This window comes from Engystomops pustulosus, chromosome 2, assembly GCF_040894005.1.
Source record: "Engystomops pustulosus chromosome 2, aEngPut4.maternal, whole genome shotgun sequence".
In the NCBI taxonomy this organism is placed as follows: domain Eukaryota; kingdom Metazoa; phylum Chordata; class Amphibia; order Anura; family Leptodactylidae; genus Engystomops; species Engystomops pustulosus.
In genome coordinates, this window is record NC_092412.1 from 194,666,210 (window position 1) to 194,691,798 (window position 25,589).

Consider the following 25,589-nt stretch of genomic DNA (forward strand, 5'->3'; position numbering starts at 1 on the left):
TGAGTCAAAGTCCTGAGACTGTCTCATTTTAACTGATCTATTACAATGTCCGATTTGCACATTATAATAGATGATGTGGAAAATCCCCACTACCCACACAGTAGTATGGCAGTATATGGTAGGATCAATCAGACAACCTAGGGTACCTTAGGGGGTCTGATAAATAGAAAAAAACCTAAAGGTTCAAATCACCCCCATTTCCCAAGAACTGATACAAAAATAAATAAGTTGAATTGTGAACATGTATTCCAAAATGTCAGGTCTATCAAAATATATTAACGGTTATTGCCATCTTTGAACCCTGTAATGAAAATGGTAACCAAATGTCGAAATGCCACTTTTTTGCCATTTTGCAACATAAGAAAAGTAACAAAAAGTGATCAAAAGGTCGTACAGTCCTCAAAATGGTAGCAGCTCCTTTGGCAAAAACTGACGTCATAAACAGCACCATACACAGTAGAATGCTTTGTCACAGGGACAAAATATTTTTTTCTGGAGTTACAATTATAAAATATACCTTTTCCGACTTGCCTACAATATCAACTTAAGTACAAACCTTAAAAACCTATCTTGTGCGTAACCCGTAGGCCTGCCGTATATATGTGTAGCTTAGGGTGGATTTGGACCTTGTTAAGAGGGGCAGAAGCGATTTATAGCTGTGTTAAAATTTTTGTAGTATTTATTCTAGTGTGGTTAGGTTAATACATTCGAGAGTTTTCACTTAAGTTGGGGAGGTTTGCAGATAATGGGGCAGATTTACTTACCCGGTCCTGTTGCGATCCCGCAGTGCGTTGTCCGATGAAGAGTCGGGTCTGCCACGATTCACTAAGATCGCGCGCCCGAGTTCCTACATCCATAGCTTCCGCACCGAGGTCCGCCGGGGTTCACCTTCTTCCTGCTTGTAAGTGCGTGTCTTGCGACACAATTCTAATTGTTAAATCTAATTGTCCAAATCCGTCGGGTTGTTCGATGGCCATGCCCCCCCCCCCTATTTCTGTCACAAGCTAGCCAGAATACGATCGCTGGCGCCGAAATCCGGGGGCAATGAGGCGCAAAACGGAAATGCGCTCCGCGGACCCTTAGTAAATGAGCCCCAATATGTGCTGTATGTAAGATATTGATAATTCCCCATTGTGTAAGAACTACAACTTCTAGCCTTATAGCAATTAGGTGTCTGTAAAAGGGGTTGATTGTTTGACATGTTTTTACTATGTTACATTATGGTTGTTAAGGTAACCAGGAAAATGTCTTGAATTTCGAGTTTGCAGAGTTTGTATACTGAATGTTAGACCAGGAGTAAGGAATGTCAGTGAGGATACACATACTTTGGCTGTAAAGTAAGTAAACAGCAGCTAACTGGTATTCACATCTTGTAAAATAAAGAATAAGCTGTTACGTGTTTTTGCCGTCAGTGTAAGAAACGTGGTTTCCTGTGTTTCATTTCTCAAGGACTAGTGATTAGCGCACCACCCGCTCTAACAATAGACGTTATACACTGAGCCTCAGTAAAGGACCTTCTTGCTGTAATCTCACTTTATCTGAGCACTACTTCACTTCCTGTTGTGTTTTTTTCCTGACTCTCAGGAAAGCTTGAGCAGGAATCACTGATAACACAGAATTGATTGCACATAGTCCACAAGCGAATAAGACTCCACTGCATCGGATGTGCTAAAATAAGCTTCTCTTTTATGTCATGGTTTCTCAACAATTTTTTGTTAGATTTGGGAATACAGGCAGTCCCCTACTTAAGAACACCCGACTTACAGATGGCCCCTAGTTACAAATGGTCCTCTGGATGTTGGTAATCCACTGTACTTTAGTCCCAGGCTACAAAGGTGTCCACAGTTAACAAAGGTGTCTTCAATGAAGCTTTATTGTTAATCCTGGTACTTATGAAAATCTAACATTAAAAATTCAGTTGAGACCAAAAGATTTTTGGCTGGGGCTACAATTGTAAAATATACAGTTCCGACTTAGATACAAATTAAACTTAAGAACAAACCTACAGAACCTATCTTGTACGTAACCCTGGGACTGCCTGTATAGATCTGAAAATGTATTTGGTAAGGTCTCACTTTTCTAGGAAGTATATAAAACTTTATAAATTAATTTGCTATTTGCACATATGTTCAATTTTACTCTGTGTATGGTATGCAGTACATTTGTCTCCACGTTTGCTGCATGGGTATTACCTAGGGCAGACAGGTTCTGTAACAAAAACATAGTTGGAGATTCTGGTTACGGTAATCACTTTGGTGATCATAGGTTATGTATTCTAGAGCAATGTGTGCAAATATTAAAATATGAAAGTTAAAAAAGATTAATATTCTTTAAACATAAAGGAGTTGCCCACATTCAGTATAAATTTCATACACAAACTTGTTGTACTGGTGGAAACAATGCAGTATTAATAGTTCCCTAATATGGAAGCTGTTTCTTCTACTGGACTATTGCTGAAAAATATTAGCAGGATTATGTTGGCAATTTTCTTTCATACTCTTAACAAATTTGTTTTTATGTGCAAAGTGTCCCCCATGATGGCCCACCTGGAGGATGCCCTTTGACCTCTGTAGGGACAGGAAGCAAAGGAGAGGTAGTAGTACCATACCCTCATCCTCCCACCATCCTGTCCTTACAGAGGGCAGGAAGAATAGGTTAGCCCCCCGTCTCCTCCAGGTAAGGAGCTTTAGCTTTCTAAAATCCACACAGACTTTCAAAATCCACATGGACTCTGCTATCAAGTTCCGTGTTGGCTTTCCTACTCCTGCCATCATGAGCTATCAATGGCTGACGAGGCAGACCTGGCCTCTCTACACTCTTTGGGCTAAAGTGGTGTAGAGGGATTCTTTATAGGACATTTTATTTGCCGTGTTTGCCAAGTATAGCTCCCCTCTTTCCTTTCCCTAGGGCAGTGATGGCGAACCTTTTAGAGCCTGAGTGCCCAAACTTCAACCAAAAGCCACTTATTTATTGTAAAGTACCAGCGCAGCACTTTAAGCAGTAATTTATTTCTCCTTGTTCTTTGACAACTTTCAATCGTTCAGCCTCCTAAAGACTCCAAAGCAGTTGAAAGGAGGAGGGCAAATTCCCTTATCATTGTAGGAAGATTTTGTAGGAAGATTCTTTGAGTCCTGGTGAACTTCATGCTGGGGCGATGGCCCGGGTGCCCACAGAGAGGGTTCAGAGTGCCGCCTCTGGCACCAGTGCATTAGGTTCGCCACCACTGCCCTAGGGTAAGGATCCAGAGATAAGGGGAAGGCAAGGGGGAAAGGCAAGGAGGATAGGCCTGAGAAAAGTGCTGAGCAAAGCAAAGATAAAACTGTGGATAAGCTTAGCAGACACTGCAATATGTGTTTTAATAAGATACCTGACTCATACAAAAACCCTTTTGTAACCCCTGTATCGATATTATGAGAGAGTATAAATCCTATTCTATGGATGTATTGAAAACTTTCATTGAGGATTAAGTGATGGCCTCATTGGCCATTGCAACTACCCAAGCCCGCTGTGCAAAAGACTCCATACAGATAATAGTGGTTAGTAATCATTAGACAGGCTCATTGGCACAGTTCTATGTCTGTTTTTGGAGCTTTGCTTTCATTAAAATGGCTTTGGCCAAGAAGTCCCAAAAAAGATCTTCAGACTTCCATAAGACTCAGGAGATCATTCTTCTGTCCTTCTGTGAAGACCCTAAAACACATATATTGTATATACTTGAGTATAAGCCGACCCATGTATAAGCCGAGGCCCCTAATTTTACCACAAAAACCTAGGAAAACCTATTGACTCGAGTATAAGCCGAGGGTGGGAAATGCATTGGTCACAGCCTCCCCATTATATAGCCTGCCGGACCCTGCCCTATAGTATATAGCCAGCACCTGCCCCCCAGTATATAGCCTGCCAGCCCATATCCCCCAGTATATAGCCAGCCCATATCCCCCAGTATATAGCCAGACCCCTACCCCAGTATATAGCCAGCAGCGGGGGAAGATGTAAGGCATATTATTCTACAATATCTAGAAGTGTCTGATCCTTGGCAGATTTTAAAGTGGCACTTGGTCAAACTCATGTACTTTCATGAAGTATTATCGACTTGATCTTCACAGAACTTTGGACTCTTTATTCTGAAGAAAATTTCTTTAGGCTGTTGTCCCTCCCTAATTACAGACCATTTAATCTGTTAAATTGAGAATTACTACTCCAGTAGTCCACCATGACAACCTACCTATGCCCTCTTTTATTATGATGTAATGCTCCGATGTCTGAATTAACATACTTAATAGACTGTGTGGTTATTTGGTAGTCTTCTGCTTTCTGTGCTTACAGAGGTAAAAAGGCATCCTCCAGGTGGGCTCTCATGGTTGACTAGTGGAAACTGTGTTATTGGTAGGTACTAATTCTCAGTTTTCTGTCCGCTATTTTGGGGGCTGACATTTAGAACAGAAAACATTGATAGCTAAATGCTCATAGCACCACTACAATAGAGGCCACATGCATTAACATCAATACTGTCCACAAGGAGGACATCTTTTTTGGGCTAAGGTTAGTAATTCAGTTAATGACTTTAATGGCATTTTTGATATTTAAAGGGGTTTGCCTATGAAAGTGATGCCTCCATTAGTGATGCTAACATGATAAAGATATCTTTTAATTCCTTACTTTGAAATTTTACTCTTTTTTTTTTTTTGCTGCTTTTACTCCTACCGCTATATTAGCTCCTGAATGTAAAAAAATCAGCCCTCTGCGTGGGCACTAGTTGAGCAGACACTGCGTCCTGAGTCCTCTGAGCTCTCCTATCCACCTGTCGCTGCGTGCTGACAATGTGCTTAGATTATCAGGGTACAGGGTTTGTCTACACTTTCATTTAGCTTCTAAAGATTCTACTAATATCTGACACATAGAAAAAGAGAGATGACACAGATTAGAGTCATGAGATGGATGTAAGATCCTTAATAACAAACTCAGCTCTGCTGCCTAACGTAATCAATCAAACACACACTCAGCCCTGCTATGTCCATTTTGTAGAGCTGCTTTTCTCTTCATACTGCTGGATAGGGAGTGCCTCAGACTCTAGTGATCTCTGTTCCTCCGCCTGCAGTACAGTGATCATATAAGAGGAATCTGACAGACAGGAAGGCCTGCCTGACCATAGTCATGACTGAGTTTATGGTTGTATCCAAAGCCAACAAAAACACACAATAAATAGAGACAGGTTAGAATATGTGAAATACTGTATTTTTGTTAATAACATTGAATTAGGGAATATGTTATTTTGCCATACTGAGTATATTTAACTATTTTTTCTTTGTGCGAATAACCCTTCAGTCTATGCCCCTTTAGTGAACAGGGAATCATTACAAATCACTTCCTCTGTATGTAACTGTAGATTAAAAGTCTACAGACTTTTATATGTTTTATCAATCACTTTCTAATATGGAAGATGGTGTAAGTGTACAAATATTAAAAGTAAGAAGCCTATTAAATAAATGACCAGTTCTTCTGGCTTTGACTCTTGCGTTAAAGGAAGTTGTCTATTCAGACAGATGCTTGCTGGATGATGGAACAAATGCTCCTTTTGCTTAGAAAGGCCATACAAGTAATACATGGATGGCTGGAGTCCATTAATATTGTCTGTAAGCTCTGGACATATGCTGCCTTAATGAGACAAGCACTTCAAAAGGGAACCTGTAATCTGCTTTTAAATCCTCTAAACTAAGAGAAATCATATCAGCTATCCTTTCAGAATTCCGAAACTTGTTTACCTAATAATATGTTGTATGGAAATTCCTGCAACTACGCCATCTCCTCGCCATGTGTGCGTGGAGGCGACATGAAGTGGGCACGGTCCCACGTTGAAGTGGCAGAGAAAAGTTGATAAAAATGATAAATAACTCCCTTTTAGTAGTCTTCACAAGGAGCTACAAGTCTTTTATAAGAAATAAATCGGAAGAAGTTTTGTGTTTAAGATTGAAGATTACATTCCAGCATTTCTATGAGGTTGGAAAGACTGGCAAATACAGTCGGAAAACACAGAAATTGCATGAACATCTTTCATTCTGCAGCCATGGACTTGTAGGAGTGGTGCACACTTGTAATTATAGGATCTCCTAATGGTGCTGGAAATTCTGAAAATGGAATTGACCTATGTTACATGGAAAATGATGACAGTGTCAGCAATATCAGTGTCGCTAGGGAGACGGGTGACAAACTACACATCATAACATTTTAACCTATCATTATCTAAGATGTGTTTTCTAAATGGAAAAAGGAGAACCTTAAAGGTGAAAGTAACATATAAGTATAACAAGCAACATTGGAGCAATGTCTATAATTGCATGAAATGGTTACATTTAGATTTGTGCAGAAGGATGTATAACATTGTGGTATTAGTAAATCTCAAAAGACGTGAACTAAAAACATTAAATGTACTAATGTGATGTATCCTAGAGATAATGCCTCTCACCATGTGCAAACACGTTGTATAAATAATTCAGTCCAACTTAATTTGGGGACATTTATCTTTGGAGCCCCGCTGCCCATCAGATTTATTTAACGACCTGGCCCTTTTTTGTTTTTTCATTTCCATTTTTCACTCCCCACCTTCAAAAATCTATAACTTTTTTATTTTTACACACAAAGAGCTCTGTGAGGGCTTGTTTTATGCATAACCAATTGCCTTCATAGTGAAGGTATTGATTATTGCATGCCATGTACTGGGAAGCGGGAACAAAATTTTAATACAGTGAAAATGGTGAAAAAACACATTTGCGCTATTTTCTTGTGGGCTTGGATTTTACGGCTTTCACTGTGCACCCAAAATGACAGGTCTACTTTATACTTTGGGTGAGTGCAATACATTTACAAAAATTAAAACCTCCTGTACAAAACATTTTGGGGGGATTCTGCCATCTTCTGGCGATAATAACTTTTTTAATACTTCGGTGTACGAAGCTGTGGGTGTTGTCATTTTTTTGCGACTTTTGATTAGGTTTTAAATGCTACCATTTTTAGTATGTACAACCTTTTGATCACTTTTTATTGCATTCTTTATATTTTTCAAAATGGCAAAAAAGTGCCATTTTCAACTTTGGCCGCTATTTTCCGTTACAGAGTTAAATACAGTGAAAACCCATTATTATATTTTGATAGATCTGGCATTTTTGGACACGGCAATACCTAATGGGGCACATTTACTTACCCGGTCCAGTCGCGATCCAGCGGCGGGTTCTCTGACGCTGATTCGGGTTCTGCCGGGATTCACTAAGGTTCGTGCGCCGATATTCACCAGGTGTCGCTGCTGCGCCGAGGTCCGCTGGAGTTCACCTGCTTTTTTCTGGTGTATGTGAGTGCTTGATCTTGCGACACAAATGGCTTTTTAAATTCTGCGGTTTTTCCGAATCCTTTGGGTTGTCTGGTGGCCACGCCCCCCGATTTCTGTCGAGCGAAAGTCGGCGCGATTGCGCCAAAAATCGATCGCGTGTGCCACAATTCCGTGAAATACAGCGCAAAGAGGAAATATTCGGGAAAAACCCGACGGATTCGCGGCTGCGGACCCTTAGTAAATGTGCCCCATTGTGTTTTGTAATGATTTTTACTGTTTATTTATATTTATATCAGTTCTAGAGAAAGGAGGGGTGATTTGTGTTTTTAGGGGTCCACTCTTTTTTTTACTTTTTATGCCTTTTTTGTTTGTTTTTTTTAAATGATGCAAATGAGCTTTGGGCTCCATAGCTGTTAAGGGTGATGGCACACGTGGCGTTTTGAACGTGTTTTTGGTCTGTTTTAAGCAGTCTGTCAAAAAAACTCATGCGGTTTTTGACGGACTGCTTAAAAAGGGGCCAAAAACATGTTCAAAACGCCACATGTGCCATCGCCCTAATGGAGCTCGGAGCCCCTTAGGCTAATTTTCATAATTTTTTAAAGCCTTCATTTCTTAACAACTAGGGCATAATAATCTAAAAGAAGATCTTGCCAGTGGGGGAACACCTCTGTATGTAAGTGTGTTTGGTTTACAATCCTTAATTGGTGATTTTAATTAATCAGTCTACAGTGTTCTTCTGCACAGCAGAAAAAGTTGCTTTCACTTTACATAAGTCAGTAGGGGACTGGAGTGACTATGGGAATTTTTATGCAGCTTTTTTTTTTAAGTTGCAGTTTAGAATTTCCGCCTTCCATAGCGTTGCACTACACTTTTATGTATTTTGACAGTAAAAAGTTGCAAAAACCGCAATGTGACTTTTCACTACTTTCACAAATTGATGATAAATGTCCCCATTGACTCATTTTTTATTCATTCTTTCTGTGGGGATGAGAGACAACATACATTCAGGCATTTTATTTTTAATATTTTACCCCATCGTCATCAGTGCAGTATAAAAACAGGAGCCGCCAGTGACAGGTGATGCTGTGGGATAAAGGAAGCAAGAAGACAGGTAAGTATTAGTTCTTTTTTAGTCCCCTCCCATCCATATACAACAAAATTCATATTCCTCGAGAACCCCTTTAATTGTACATCCATTTATCCATAGTATCCATAATAATAAGCCAAATAATGTCTGTAATATATTAATAGCAAAACTGTCTGCATGTATAGTAAGCAAAGCATTTCTTGTGGGTAAGGTGTTAACCACAAATGGATTGCAGTTTGAATAATCTCTCTGGTAGAGAAACCAGGTCTGTGGGGAGGCCCTTTGCCTGTTTAAATGTTTCCATAATTGGCCTGTTCTGACCTCTTGTTATGCCAATTAATAATAAATTCTGCCCATCCTGACCATACCCCCATTTTCTTACCTTTACCAGCCATCTGACAATATGGAACCTAATTAGAATCATTTGTTTCAGAAGCAAAAATGCAAATAAAGCTCACTGCGGTCAGATGGGAGGATCAGGTCATTGGGGGACATGCATCATTATTTCTGCTAGTCGAATTGTCTCATTTATGTGACTTTTGTCGTCTTTGCAACTTTTCACTTGTCGTTTTTCAAGTATGCCTTGGTCTGCATCTGCACCTTATGTATCTTAGTTTCCTAGATGTTCTGTGCAAATTTTCACTTTTGTATCACTTTTTTTGCTTATTTTTGCGACATTTTAGGAGCAAATCTGCACTTGGTCCAGGGCAGGTGCACAGGATGGATTTTTTCCATGGATCCTAGTAAATTGGAATTATTTCACATGCTTTAAATGTTTAAAATTTTGCCCAGTAACCTGTTTTTTGAAAATTCTGAAATTTTTGCATTTACATTTTTTTTTTCATTTATTGGTTACTTCTAAGGGTGCGGTCACACATCAAATTTTTATTGCATTTTGAAACCTATTACAACAGCATAGCAGAGGTGATTAGCCTTATTACATTACTGTTAACATTTGTATTTACAAAACGCAATATAAATGCGACATTAACGACATTAATGAGTTTTGTAAATGAAAATGTTAACAGTAATATAATTAGGCAAATAACCTCTCCTCAGCTGTTGTAATAGGTTTCAAAACGCAATCAAAATGTGACGTGGGACCACAACCTCATATGTCATCATCTCCCTGGGGTGTGACTTAAAAATGTAGCACTATACATGCCAGCTAAAATCCATTAGACACAGCATCTACATTATGATTTATATTAATACAAATGAATACAGCGCTGTATGCTGTACAGTCATCTTTTTGTTCTATCCTTGCCGGCCTACCGTATATACTCGAGTATAAGCCGACCCAAGTATAAACCGAGGCTCCTAATTTTACCACAAAAAACTGTGAAAACCTATTAACTCAAGTATAAGTTGAGGGTGGGAAATGCATTGGTCACAGCCCCCCCAATATATAGCCAGCAGCCCCCCAGTAGTATACAGCCAGCCAGCTCCTAGTAGCATACAGTCAGCCTGCCCTCAGTAGTATACAGCCAGCCAGCTCCTAGTAGCATACAGCCAGCCTGCCCCCTGTAGTATACAGCCAGCCTGCCCCCTGTAGTATACAGCCAGCCTGCCCCCTGTAGTATACAGCCAGCCTTCCCCCTGTAGTATAGAGCCCTCAGTTTAGTTCTGATTAGTGCAGGAAGAAAGGAGCGTGTCATGTTGGACATCTACCATCACTCAAACTGATGGTAGATGTCCTTTAAGAAGAGTAAGATTAGAAATGAAAACTTTTTTGACATGTTTATTCTTTATTGCAGGTTATACAACACAAAAACCTGATTTGTATGTATTTAATACTGAGTGAATATGGTTTATTGTATTGAAGTATTTATGTTGTTTCTGTGCATTTTCAGCTTGCAGGATCAGCGATTATTGGTGTTGGATTATGGCTTCTTTTTGGAGGAAATATAAAAGAATTAAGTGAAGGTGATAAAGAAGTATATGAATTCTTTTTTATTGGTGAGTACCATGAATAAAATATTAGCTTTTTCCTTACTCTGACATTATGCTACAGTTTTTGGTAAGAATATAATACTACTCTGGTGATGTTAGAACCTTTAAAGTACATACCAATGAATAAAGTATGTATAAATATAAATCTTCTTATGTAGTTGCATGCTGCATAAGTCCACTTAAAGGGAACCTGTCACTAGGAGACCCATTTTTAGCACCTCCCCAGTCCCCATAGATCATAGTACATACACTGCCAAAGAGTTTTCTTTTTGTATAAACAATAGGTTTTACAGAAAAAAAGATATGCTATATAGTACCTTTCAATGTCAAATGAGCTGTGACTTGGCCATTCGTCCCCTAGGAGGGGCTATATAGGTGCGGTTTCCCCCCAACCCCCGGAAAACTGTTCCACCGTTTGTCCTTTTCAAATATCTAAAAACGCCTATCACCCGACTTAGCAATGCCCCCTGCAGTATCCCCCTTGTGATCGTCATCAAGCCATGTTCTGTCCACCGTCATCAACTGATCGCGGCAGACATTCTTGCGTTTACCCGTTCAGCATCCTTCAGTATGTTTACACGAACATGTGCAGATGAAGCAGAGCCGGACGCGCGGTCTTCGCATTCATCTACGCATGTGCTACTCTACATCGCTGCTTGCTAGGCATTGAGTTGATGACGATGGGCGTTTCATATATTGGAAAAGAACAGAAGGAGGAACTGTTTCCCGTGGGTCGGAGGGAGGGGGAAAGGGGGAAAACGCTCCTCTATAGCCTCTCCCAGGGGTCGAATGGCCTAGTCCCAGCTCACATGGCATTGAAAGGTATTATATAACATATCTTTGTTTCTGTAAAACCTATTTTTGATACAAAAACTCTTTGGCAGTGTATGTACAGTGCTCTATGGGTACTGGGGGGGGAGGGGCTAAAAATTGGTCACCTGGTGACAGGTTCGCTTTAAAATAACTGTTTATCTATGTAAAATATTCAGACATAATACAGCTCTTTTCCACATGTTTTACTGTCACATGTAGATTTTTTGATTTGCTGGATGCTTATCCCGCTAATGGATCAAGAATCTATTCCTACGGTATTACTGTATATATCTAGTCTTGCATGTTTACAGTACATATTACTTATGAGGATCTAGACATCACTCGTTCACAAAAGTTGTGAATATGCATACTATTTCCACTTGCTAACATCATTTATATAGTCTTGGCACATAGGATACATCTCAAAACAGGGCTGAGGATGCCAGTGGAAAGGTTTGCTAGCACTTTGGATATCACTGTGTTTCTTGTTCCAGAATAATTTAGCTGCAGTGGAATAAACCTACAGTATCTGACCTGGGCGGATAGGTATCCTGTTTGACATGTTTTTTAGGTGTCACACACTGTTTTATACAGAGAATTTTGTTTGTGAAGTAAATAAATAATGTGGGCGTTGTAAGCCTTGTGATATTTAAAAGGAATATAGCATCAAAAATAACATAATTTTATATTCAAATCTTGAGATTTGACTTTTGACTTCTATGGTGGTCACAATTAGCTGCCTTTTTTGCAGCCTACCTGTTACCTCATCTTTGGTATAGTGTCAGTAAAGGCCAATGGATTTAATGGCAGCTCTGATGTCCTCCAGGGGACCAGATAAGAAGCAATAGCAACACTATATGAACTATGAAAAGGTAGTATGATCCATAGGCACCAACAAAAATGATGTATAAAATCATTTATGTATAAATTCATGTATTTATGTATTTAAAAACATGATGTATAAATTCAATTTATTCTTGGATTTTTAAAGAGGCTTACAAAAAAAACAAAGATGTTCACATGAAGAAACCTTTCATTACAGGTAATACAGAAACCTGTTTCTTCATGTTTCACTTTTTTTTGTATGTTTTTTAAAAATGCAAGAATAAATTGAAGATTGTATGCATATTTTTTTGCTGGGACCTACTACTATTACTACTGCCTACTATTACTAGTTATACCACATAGTTCCTATTGCCTCTTGGGACCGACCAAGGACTCTTTCCTCCACGGAGCACAGCACACTGACCATCTTACTTTAGGGTAAGCTACCATTTTTCTCTGTTGGTTAGCAACACTATATACAGGCAATAAATTTAGGCTTCACCCTTGTCAACCTCTGGGGAAGATGGCTGCACCTCTTCCAATGTAAAGAGTTTTATGGTCACAACAAGGAGTATTTTAGTCTGTCCGCCATGGACCCCTGGCTGTAAGAAAAAGAAATCCTCTTTTGATTTTAGCATTTCTACCAATGGTTTAAAAGGATAGTTTTCCATTTGTATTCAACAGTATGGCAATTTTAATGTCTGTGGTCCTCTGACAGATTTGAGCAAACATTCTAAGGCAGTGGTGGCGAAACTATGGCACTGGTGCCAGAGATGGCACTTGGAGGCATCTCTGTGGGCACACAGGCTGTCTCCCAGGCACAGAGTTTGCCAGACATGGCATCTTCCTGCAGTCTCAGGCAGTCCAAGTAGTGCCCTGCTATTGTAAAGTGACCAATCCTGTGCTGCTTGGTCCTGTCCAAAGAGTGAAAAGGTGTTGAATTGGAGCTCAAAGATTCTGATAGCAATAAGTTTGTTACTGCCTAAATTGCTGTGTTGGCACTTTTGGGAAAGCTAGTTGTTTTTGAGTCTCACTTTGGGCACTCGATCTCTAAAAGGTTCACCATCACTGTCCTAAGGGATGAGTGTGAAACCAGTCTAGGATAAAGATACTTGGATAAGGCACTTGGGTACTTCAGGGGCTGGCACAGATATATGCAGAGTGCAGACTTTCCCCCTTTTATCTCTACAATGGAGCAGGGATGACTCTTACAGTGTTCAGAGGGTCCAGTACTATAAATTATGACCTAGCTTGGCACCAATGATACTGAATTAACTAAAATGGATTTCAATTTGGGAAGAAACAAATCAAAGTCACTCCTTTGTAAGGTAATATCAAACTTGTTGTACAGCTTGTGTGGCCAAGGGCCCCAAAGAAGTCTTTGGCCTTGGGTTGCCACCTAAACGACCCATATTATAATCCGCTACACTGCCTGCTTATGTCTGGGTTAGTATGTTTTGTAGTCATTGTTTGGTTTACTGTATATGATGCATGGTTTGCAACTTTTTTAGCACAAAGATGGCTAAGGAAGTTAGCAAATGTCCCCCAATATTTTTATGTATTCATATCTGAGGTGTCTAGCATTATTGCTTTTGTCTAATGGATGTGCCAAATGCCTTTTGGACACAAAAGTATCCCCTAAATCTTCCGGTAGTAGTGAACCCACCCAAAATCTTCTTTGCATCTTAATAGCATGCTACTTGTCCTCAGTGTGCTGGACAAGTACTTTAGGTGTAGCGCAAGCAATTGGACCCTTTCACTTTTTGTAAAAGTGGCACAAATAGCATCATTAATTATTCCTCATACCAAAGTGAAACAAAATTTATAAAACATGGTAATACAAAGGATAAACAGATGTGTAATAAATGAAGAACCATATACATTATTGAATTGTCTAGAAAATATAATAGAACTCAGAGTCCATAAATATATCGGGGGCACGTTTACTAAGGGTCGTGTGCCAGTTTTCTGTTGGACTTTGCACGTTTTTTTCTAGTGCAAACTGCTTGCATAGGTATTTAAGAAGTGTCTGCACCACATTTGTGTGGCACATGACCCTTTTGTGGCGCGGCTGCAATAGTCTTCTGCACTGAAGGGGGCGTTCCGACAAAAAGTTTGACAGAATTGTGTTGCACGCCCTATGTTAAAGGTGCACCAAAAAAAAGGTGGGGGGCTCTGTGAGAGCAGTACAGGAAGTGCCAGATTCATAAAGATCGTGTACCAGAAATCTTGAATCTGGTACCCAGACAAACTGCACTGTTCTTTATAAATGAGCCCCATTATGTTAAGATTTTGACCCGGTGTAACATTCCATCCATAAATCCAGGCCCAAATGGTTCAAAGTCATGTTTCACAACTGTTAAATAAAAGAAGAGTTTTCCTGACCAGCTTTATATTTTGCAATTTATTTGTGTTATGATACAGTTATGGAAACAAAATACCATCTTGATTATGAGATGTTATGCTTATCACTTTACACGATTTTTAGATAAGCAAAACATTTTAGGAGCGTTTATGTAATGAAAACAGATGAAAACCTCAAAAATAAAAAAAATATGTAACATTCTGCTTCTGTTGGTGGAAGTAGCCAAGCCTATTTTTACTAGCAGGGTTTTCCAAATGAGACATAAACTGCCTGAGATCCCAATATAGTACTCCAGGCTGTGTGTAAAGTCAGTGGTGCAGCTCTTACAACTGTAAGGACAGAGGCCTGTAAAACTTCATCATCCTTCCCATATATACACTGCTCAAAAACTAAAAGGGAACAGTAAAATGCCATATTCTAGATATCAAGGAATTGAATATTCAGTTGCATTTCTGGATTCATTACATAGTGCACTGTATTGATAAGAGTAAATCATAAAGATATCAATTCCCTAATCATAACCATAGACCAAATCTACATACTGGAATTATGTGATTGAATGGATTTCAAGCCTTAAAGTTTATCAAAGTATTGCAATGTAATATACAATAGTTCATTGCATGGGGGATGCTGGCAGTCCTAAGCCTTTATGCAGATAGTCTCAGTCTCATTCTCCTACCCGAGAACAGCACAGAGATGTCTGCCTGTGAGTCCTATTATGTTACCATATCGCCTCTCATAACTAATAGTATGCTAGAATTACATCCTACTACGCTATATTTAGTTTACTAAAGTAGGTAAATATAGTAAAGAATTTTCTGGCATAAACATTAAAACGTATCTTCCCTAAGGCTAATCTAGATGAGTGTAGAAGACCAATAAATAATCATAGAAGACCTCTTCTGTTTTTGGCATATAATGCTGCCAGACCCTAAAAACGAGGTAAACATTATAACCACCTGTTAGTCAGGGATTACTGTTAGAGATTTAAAATGAGTCTGTGATCAGAGATTTACCAAGCTCCGGCAAAGCTATGCCAGGTCAGTTTTGTGTAAAAACTTAGAACTTTTGTTTATTCACAGATTTAGCAAAAATTACGCAAGCCACCGGCTACCACACCCCTCTACAGCGACTACACCCCTTTGGAAGTGGACGTGGGGTAGTCGCTGTAAGAATTGCAAATTCTTATACTCCGCAAGAATTAGTAATTCTTTTACTGATTCTACACAAGAAAAACGGCACAGAAGTAGTGATAAATCTCCCCCTAAATGTCTAAAGACACCCTGATTTGAAAGCAGCAATAGATATTTACTCAGTTTTATTTTTCCATTGTATAGTCCGTAGTTTGGAGCCTTTTTATTGATTTGGTTAGCCTTATGTGGCCATGCCATTGTATAAAACACAGTCCCAGTCTAAATATCACTGCTCGACATAATGTTAAAATGAGGACAAGCTAGTGAAGATTTATGGCACTTACTGACAAGCCTGACATTTCTAGTTAATAGATGTTTGGTTCCCCACTGTATATATTGTATATGCAACACCCCTGCCAGCGCAGTGTTTAAAAATCAAAACCTGCCTCTTTTTAATTGTGTTTCTTTAGGCCTGACCCACTTAGGGAGACCTCCAGTGTCTGCAAATGGTAATGCAGCTGTTAAAGGGGTTGTCCGAGTTTAAAAAAAAAAAATATATGTGGCCGGGAGCGGGGTTACTAAAACAATAAAGCTGTACTTACCTCCCGGTGCCCTCCCGTATCCAGCGCTGCTGTCGCTCCGGTCCGGGGGCCATGTAAACAAACATGGCCGCCGGAGCAGCGCTGGACTCAGCTTCCGGCCGGCCGTGGCCGGGTACGCCTATCCGTCCCTATACACTGCATTGTGTATGGGGACCGGAAGGTTGTCGCATCCGGCCGGAAGCTGAGTCCAGCGCTGCTCCGGCGGCCATGTTTGTTTACATGGCCCCCGGACCGGAGCGACAGCAGCGCTGGATACGGGAGGGCACCGGAAGGTAAGTACATCTTTATTGTTTTAGTAACCCCGCTCCCGGCCACATATATTTTTTTTTTTAAACACGGACAACCCCTTTAACTATCTGCCTGAGAAGGAATGTATAATTCTTGTAACCAATGAGATGCCTTGTTGTAAAGAGATTGCTGATTTGATTTGATACTTAGCTTGCCACCTCAATAGAGGAGTTCATAAAACCCCTTGTGGCTGAAAAGTTCCAGGTCAGTCAGTCCTGAGTTCTTCTCTCCAGACAGAGTACTGAGAAGCACATGTGTCGGTGGCACGCTGCACTGACACCCTTGGCCTGCGTGGAGACCAGGCCCAAGAAGACCTACACCTTCAGGAATCTGCACCATCCTGCTGCTGAAGTAGCCAACTATCCATCTCCAGCCTGAAACTACCTATACCAGGCTGTGAGCTATTCCTGTGGAACACCATCCAACCAGTCATCTTGACCTAGTTGATGGGTTTGATGCTTTGGCCGTTGCCAGGTTCCTGAATAAACAAAGTGTAAGTCTCCGAGTGATCCCTATGTAAGGCTAAAAACACCAATGGCGTCCCCCACACCTACATTGGGGTTGCCCCAGGGAGAAACATCTGATTCCTTCAGCCTCGCCCTCCTTTGTTGTGCTTCCATCTGCCAGGCTGTGTACAAAGCCGCTGCCCCTGGTACCCAGCACAGTGACCACAGACGAGCACTAGGCCACGCTCCGCCAGCCACTCAGGTACCTAGCGCTGCCCCCAAGTTAGAAAAAGCTTATGCTACTACTGGTGCTAATTGTTAGCTTTCTCCCTCTACTGTGAGAGCACCATCAGTCACTGCTAAAAGCCAGCAATTTATGAATTTTTAGGACTCGACACACAGAGATGACTTCTACAGCAACCATATAAACTGTGATTTTATAAAAAGTGACAAAGCGTTAGAAATGGGTCACCGGTTTATGTTGTCTTCAGTCAGGCAAGCATAAGCCTGGTGGAATCATTGTATAATGATACTCTGTTACATACCTTGTGTGTACTTTGAGCCATATACACAGTTATATGGCATTCTTTCAATGCTGATAAAAACCATAAAATTCATAAACCATAAACTTCATGTATTTTTTTCAGTAATTTTTTTCCGTGTTGAAGTCTTTGGGAAAGCACCTAGAGCATGCTCCATTTTGGATAAATACCATGGTCCAGAAAAATATACACAAAGCGAGAAAAAAAATGTCATAAAAAGGCACTGTAGTACTTTCTATTCTGTTGCCTTGCAGCTAACATCTGGCTGCCCGTTTCTTTTGGAACATTACACTGAAATAATATTTCTTAAATACTTTTTTCCTCAATATTCTGTGTGATTATATAACAATGCCATGGTAAACCCAAATCTTCATCCATCTTGGTTATTCTCTTCTGCTTCTTTCAGCTGCTGTTGTGCTCAGTCTTTGATTTCCTTAGCACATCACTGCCCTGGATGCCAGGGTTCACTGTGCAGCTCGACAAGTAACAGTTCATTACTGAGAGCTGAAGAACTCAATGGTCATAAGTGTGTTATGTAGTGTGTTCCTTGTACCCACTGGGTATTATATTTGGGGAGGAATAACTTCTGTACCAGCCACCAGGAGACATTGTGATTTCATTCTTTAGCGTGCTGTGCAGGGGCCGCATGATAATGCATTTTACAGATAGCTCTGTTAGGACTATTTTCACTTCTTCCACATAATAAAATCTACACTTTTTGCCACATCCTGCCATGTGAGGTATGAAACAAATACATCAGTGCCAGCACTAAGTCATTTCTGGAATTTAACCTCTTCTTTATTGCTACACTGAAAACAAATCTTTATACAATAAACATTTTATAAAAGCCTACAGTATGCAGAAAATGGCATTAGAAAATGGTGCTATACTTCTTTATTATCTACAGTAAGTAAGGAAATTACCCTTATGATTTGTGAAGTTCTAATACTATATATAAGATATGAAATAGTGCTGTAGGCTGTAGTATAGTCCAAAGCGACATTCACAGCTTTGCTGAAATATTAGCTCTGAAATCCAGGGTTAGAGTGGCAATTTTTAAGGGTTGAAGTGCTGCAGATTTTTGTAGTAGAATAAGAACATACTATATGCTGTCTAGATGCTGAATCTATAACGGAAAGTGGAAATGGTGCTACTGTGCCACAGATTTCACTCTACACTTCACCACGTCAGCTAGGCCTCATGTACACAAATGAGCCGCACACAGGGGAAAGTTTCTGACAGGGGGAGATTAGTGGGAAGCTGTACCTATGGTGAATCTGAAACCATTCAGCCGTAAGGTTATGTTCACATTACATATTTTGGACATGCTCTGTGTGTAGATGGAATAGCCACTGGTGTTAACGCAGAATGTTTCCATAGACATACGCAGGCATCCATTTGGTCTCCATCTGATCAGAATGCCTTGAATTCAGGAAGAAAGATATGATGAAAAGTGATTTAGACCATTTGTTCATCCTGCTTTAAAAAAAATTATATGCAGGGGCCATTAAGGGTTAAGAGGGACACATGCATCCCTGGCCTCCACTGGGGTACATTGTGGTTGTTCCTTCAGTAACTATATATGTTAGAAAAACTGAACATCAGCAGCAGCAAATCACTGGCTGCTGCAGATGTTCACTTATCCTCCCAATTTTAGGGGGAGGTTCTGAAGAGGAGGATGTATCCAACTTAACGAGCATACTGCAGGGTAAGCTTCTGGCTTCAGTTGTAAGGATAGGTCAGGAATCCTTCCAATATACTTACAAGGGACTGCAAAAACTAGATGTGAACCCAATCTTATACCTTACCTTTGTGTTGTAGATCAGCTGAAAATATATGTATTTGTACATGTACCCATAGAATGGATTGTGAAGATTCCTTTATTTTCAATTGGGTTATTTTGATTGCAAACAAATGGATTTCTACAAACTGCACTATGTGTTAGTGGAGTGTGCAGAGTGCACAAGATTGGGCAGCATGGTGGGTTAGTGGTTAGCATTACAGCCTTGCAGCACTGGGGACCTGGGTTCAAGTCTCAGGGTCAACATCTGCAAATAGTTTGTAGCAGGTCCTCCAATTTACTCCCACACTCCAAAACATACTGGTACGCTGATTAGATTGTGATCCCCATTGGGGACAGGGACTGATTTGGCTAGTTCTGTGTAGCCATGCGTAATCTTTGTGTGCTATATAAATAACGGAATTATTATTATTAATTAAAACTGAGGCATAGTCCTCATTGATCTAAGTTGGAAGTATGCACTAACTTTTTTCAGTGCACCTTTAACATAGAGCATGCGACACCATTCTCTCAAGTCGCAGTAATAAATGTGGTAACAATATACAACTCTGCGGAAAGTCCTTTTAGGTGCAGAGTTTTGTGGCTCATCGGGCATGGCACATCGGCGACACAATACTGGTGCAGACACTTTATAAATATATGTGCAAGCAGTTTGCATGTTCTTTTCAGTGCAAAGTCAGACAGAAAACTGGCGCAAAAGATTTAATAAATATGGTCCATTATCCTAAACTGGATTGTCTGAATTCCAGCTATTTATTAAATTGGCTGCTTTGTATTCATTTGAAAAACTGTTTTGGACAATTTCCTTTATAAAACCTAATATGATGAGGCCTGTGAAGGCTCTGCTAGTGTTAAATGATTACTCCCCTATGTGTAACCGTGCATTGAATTTCCATTTGCTCTCAGGGATACCTTACTGAAGAAAAGAGAAGGAAATAGCATACCTCCCAACTTTTGTGGAGGAGAAAGAGGGACAAAATGGCGGCGCGCGAAGCGCGCCGCGGCGATTTTTTTACCCACAGAAGCCACACCCTAGCCACGCCCCCTAACCACACCCCCTGCCCACGCCACTGCTCATACCTTCAACGCATCCACTGGCACCAATGTATATTTATGTATATAATTGGGGGGCATATTCCACTCCCCCTAGACAATGAGCATGCCCTCCTAGACAACGAGCATGTCCTCCCCTAGACAACGAGCATGCCCCCCCCAGACAACGAGCATGTCCTCCCCTAGACAACGAGCATGTCCTCCCCTAGACAACGAGCATGTCCCCCCCTAGACAACGAGCATGTCCCCCCCAGACAACGGGCATGTCCGCCCCCAGACAACGAGCATGCCCCCCCCTAGACAACGAGCATGTCCCCCCCAGACAACGAGCATGTCCCCCCCAGACAACGGGCATGTCCGCCCCCAGACAACGAGCATGCCCCCCCCTAGACAACGAGCATGTCCCCCCCAGACAACGAGCATGCCCCCCCTAGACAACAAGCATGCCCCCCCTAGACAACGAGCATGTCCCCTAGACAACGAGCATGCCCCCCCCTAGACAACGAGCATGTACCCCCCCCTAGACAACGAGCATGTACCCCCACCTAGACAACGAGAATGTACCCCCACCTAGACAACGACCATGTCCCCCCCTAGACAACGAGCATGTCCCCCCCCCCCTAGACAACGAGCATGTCCCCCACCTAGACAACGAGCCTGTCCCCCCCTGTGGCTGCGTGCCCTTTTTTGTGTGTTTGTGTTATTTTTGTCTTCCAGGACCGTGCCTGCTGTGGACTGCTTCCGATTCGAAGGATTACATCGATGACCGACAGTTCTAACAAATAAAATGGTCAACGAGGGTGTGTCTGCGTTTTTTGTTCAATAAAATTTTCTGAAAACGGTGTGATTATTTATTTTTTTGCGACACTCTTCATAGTTTGCCGTAGTAGTGGTGCCGGCTAGGTGACGGTGCTCATTACTAAGGGCTGGCCTTAGTGTTTGCCTTAATTTTTTTGGCAAATTCACACTAACGCCCATACCATTACCCCGGTACCCACCGCCACCAGGGGTGCCGGGAAGAGCCGGGTACAAACCAGTACCTGACCGTCTATAGATGGTCAGGTAGTGGGGCGGCTGCAGGCTGTTATTGTTGCGCTGGAATAGCCCCCTAACAGTGGCCTATCCCAGCTCAGTAATGGCAGGCTGCTGCTGCTTTTTTGTATCAGGCTGATTTGAAAAATAGGGGCACCCCATGCCGTTTTTTCTTCAAATTTTTGACAAAAATATGCGTGGGGTCCCCCCTTTAAAGGGGGCTCCCAGGCTGTTTCCCCCATTTTTACAAAAAAATGGGGGGGAAAAACGGCATGGGGTGCCCCCTATTGTTCAAATCAGCCAGATACAAAAAAGCAGCAGCAGCCCGCCATTACTGAGCTGGGATAGGCCACTGTTAGGGGGCTATCCCAGCGCAACAATAACAGCCTGCAGCCGCCCCAACACCTGACCATCTATAGACGGTCAGGTACTGGTTTGTACCCGGCTCTTCCCGGCACCCCTGGTGGCGGTGGGTACCGGGGTAATGGTATGGGCGTTAGTGTGAATTTGCCAAAAAAATTAAGGCAAACACTAAGGCCAGCCCTTAGTAATGAGCACCGTCACCTAGCCGGCACCACTACTACGGCAAACTATGAAGAGTGTCGCAAAAAAATAAATAATCACACCGTTTTCAGAAAATTTTATTGAACAAAAGACGCAGACACACCCTCGTTGACCATTTTATTTGTTAGAAATGTCGGTCATAGACGTAATCCTTCGAATCCGAAGCAGTCCACAGCATGCACGGTCCTGGAAGACAAAAATAACACAAACACACAAAAAAGGGCACGCAGCCACAGGGGAGGACAGGCTCGTTGTCTAGGGGTCAGGGGTAGACATGCTCGTTGTCTAGGGGGGGGGGAATGCTCGTTGTCTAGGGGGGGGACATGCTCGTTGTCTAGGGGTCAGGGGGAGACATGCTCGTTGTCTAGCAGGGGGAAATGCTCGTTGTCTAGGGGGGGAAATCCTCGTTGTCTAGGGGGGGGACATGCTCGTTGTCGCAGTAAAGGGGAGGGGTCCTATGGAGCGCAGTAAAGGGGAGGGGTCCTATGGAGCGCAGTAAAGGGGAGGGGTCCTATGGAGCGCAGTAAAGGGGAGGGGTCCTATGGAGCGCAGTAAAGGGGAGGGGTCCTATGGAGCGCAGTAAAGGGGAGGGGTCCTATGGAGCGCAGTAAAGGGGAGGAGTCCTATTGAGCGCGCAGTGAAAGCCATAAAAAACACATTTGATATTTTCCTTCCCGCTTCCCAGTACAGGGCCTGGAATATTTAATACTGTCACTAGGAAGTATAATTTGTTACGCAGAAACAGGCCGCACACAGCTCTGTACGTGGAAAAATAAAAAAGTTATTGATTTTTGAAAGTGGGGAGTGAAATATGGAAACGCAAAAATTGTTCCGTCAGAGTAATGGAGCAGGCGGCCGTGTATGACCATTCTGCTCCATTACCGTCATAGAGCGATGACATGGACCTTATGTGGACCCCAACAGACCCCTTGTTTTCATGATCTATGGGGGTCACATCACTGAAACCCCCACACATCAGCAGGTTAAGCCCTGTCCTATGGATAGGGCCTAACTTGTATTTGTGGGAAAACCCCTTTAACCCCTTAACGCTCTGCGCCGTAGCTCTACGACGCAGAGAGTATAAGGAGTGTATGAAGAGGGCTCACGGGCTGAGTCTTCTTCATACAAGGTGGGGGGTTTTGCATGTTGCAGAAAACCCCCACCGCTAATAACCGCAGTCGGTCATTGTCGCCGGCAAAGTCTTTTTTACGATCGCTGTGCCCCCGAACGTCATCGGGGGCGGCGATCGTTTGCCGTGGTAGCCTCGGGTCTTCTTTTGACACGAGGCTACATGGCTTCTGCAGGTTCGTTACAATGAGCCAGAAGTATTGCAGTATATGGTAGGAGCGATCTGACCATCTAGGGTTAATGTACCGTAGATGGTCTAAGAAATAGTGGAAAAAAAAGAAAAAACAGGTTTTAAAAATAAAAAAAATTTATAAAATATTAAAAATTCTAATCACCTCCCTTTCCCTAGAACGGATATAAAACATAATAAACAGTAAAGATCACAGACATATTAGGTATCGCCGCGTCCCAAAATGCCCGATCTATCAAAATATAAAAACGGTTACGGGCGGCGGTGACCTCCGAGGCGGGAAATGGCGCCCAAATGTCCGAAATGCGACTTTTACACCTTTTTACATCACATAAAAAATGAAATTAAAAATGATCAAAATGTCGCACAGACCTCAAAATGGTAGCAATGAAAACGTCGGCTCATTTCGCCAAAAATGACCCCACCCCCAGCTCCGTGCACCGAAATATGAAAAAGTTATTAGCGTCAGAAGATGGCAAAATTTTTTTTTTTTTTTTTTTGCACACATGCGTTTAATTTTTGAAAATGTATTAAAACACAATAAAACCTATAAATCCGGTATCACCGCGATCGCACCAAACCAAAGAATAAAGCTGAGGTGTTATTTTGAGTGCACAGTCAAAGTCGAAAAAACTGAGCCCACAAGAACGTGACATGTGCGGTTTTTTAAAAAATTTTTTCCACATTTGGAATTTTTTGCAGCTTCGCAGTACACGGCATGTTAAAATAAATAACATTACGGGAAAGTAAAATTTGTTACGCACAAAATAAGCCCTCACACAGCTCTGTACACGGAAAAATGAAAAAGTTATGGATTTTTGAAGTTGGAGAGCGAGAAATGAGAGAAAAACCCTGCGTCCTTAAGGGGTTAAGGGATTAAGTATATGGTACAATAAAAGCAGAATAGAAGGCACTGGGGGGGTTAGGGATGGGGGCAGAGGGTCTATGGAGGAAAGTGTTTAACCCTTTAGCTGCTGCCTGCAGTCACTGTAGAGTACCTGTTATCACACTGCAGCAGCTGCACACACTCGGCTCTGCTTCATCAGACGAACTTCAGTGAGGAGCAGGAGGAGGTGGGGGCAGGGAGCCATTGATGTAGCAGTGCTGGAGAGTTCCTGCCTGCACAGAGGATGATCCCCTGGGGCTGCTGTGCAGGGGCAGTGCAGAGAACATGACACTCTGCACTGCTCCATCCATCCATCCATCCATGTGCCTGCAAGTGGCAGCCTGAGGACAGGGAGGGCTCTGCCTCCCAGGGGAGGGGATGGGGGAGGTGCCGGCTCTGCAGCAGACAGCCCGGGAGCTGGAGAGGAGGAGGACGCTGTACCCCGCCCCCTGGCTTCTCTGTATCCTGAGCAGGACGGGGGCGGGACTCGGGGGCGGGACTCGGGGGGGCGGGACTCGGGGGGGGCGGGACTCGGGGGCGGGACAAAACGGAAAAATCCGTGAAACCGCAAAAAAACCGGGACTTTCACTTAACGGTCCGTGCAGGCGGGACAAGGGTTAAAAAACGGGACTGTCCCGCCCAAAACGGGACGGTTGGGAGGTATGGAAATAGTATTGTTTTGGCAGGAACCACTACTTGGAAGCTGCTCTGCAACTCCTCACTGACCAGAGCAGTCTTTTAAGTGGTATAGCGTAATCCATAACTCAATTTGTCTTTGGAAATTGTTTTTATGGAGAAGCAGTCACAGTATTTATACTCCCATTATAACTGTGTTATAGCTGCTGCGGTACATAGTGTCTAGTGATAATAACAGAATCATGTTCTTGACTCTTTTTTGAGCTCTTGTAGACAGGATTGTGTCTCATAGATTTAGAAGCTCCTTAAAATGGTAAAGCAGGAGCTGCAGTACCGAGCCAACAATCCGACGTTCCAGTCTGGCATATAAATGTTTAATGTATTTAAAGGAATTTATTTTCCTTTGTATGACATAAGTTACCATAATAGCTCATCATGGCATATATACTAAATGTATCTGTACTGTAGGCTGCTGGAGGTATCGAACAGGCATGAACTAAGTGTTTGGTGGAAGGCTTAAAACAGGTGTAACATGGATGTGAATATATGTGTGCATCATTGGTTATGTGAGGATGGATTTTTCTTTTTCAGTCAGCAGAGTTTCTATTCCAAAATGCAAAGCTCTTATTTTATGAGGGTCCTATGAATTTACATGGATGCAGCTTTCTCAGCTAGTCTACCTATGCAGAGCGCAGGAATCGTCGGATTTGAAGGTTCGCCCCATCGGATAGGTAAGTGCTATGCTCACCAAGAATACTACCAACGATTACCACTGAAAAAATATATATATATATATATATATCCACTGCCACCAATGAAGTCACTGCAAATATATATATAATTTTAATGATTACTGTGCCTGTAGAATACATTGTTGGCAGTGGGAATATATATATATATATATATAATTTAACCCTAGCTATG

General features: G+C 41.9%; 1 protein-coding gene across 2 annotated transcripts in view; it reads left to right on the top strand.

Annotated features, from left to right (window-relative positions):
• Positions 1 to 25,589, top strand: part of TSPAN2 (tetraspanin 2) — a 124,503-nt gene that overhangs the window by 34,377 nt on the left and 64,537 nt on the right. For both annotated transcript variants that reach the window (XR_011853319.1, XM_072137701.1), the window contains exon 2: positions 10,262 to 10,367. Coding sequence is in view for 1 of the 2 variants with exons in the window: in XM_072137701.1 (XP_071993802.1) it covers positions 10,262 to 10,367 (106 nt within the window). In the remaining variant the exon portion in view is untranslated. The remainder of the gene's footprint in view (positions 1 to 10,261; positions 10,368 to 25,589) is intronic.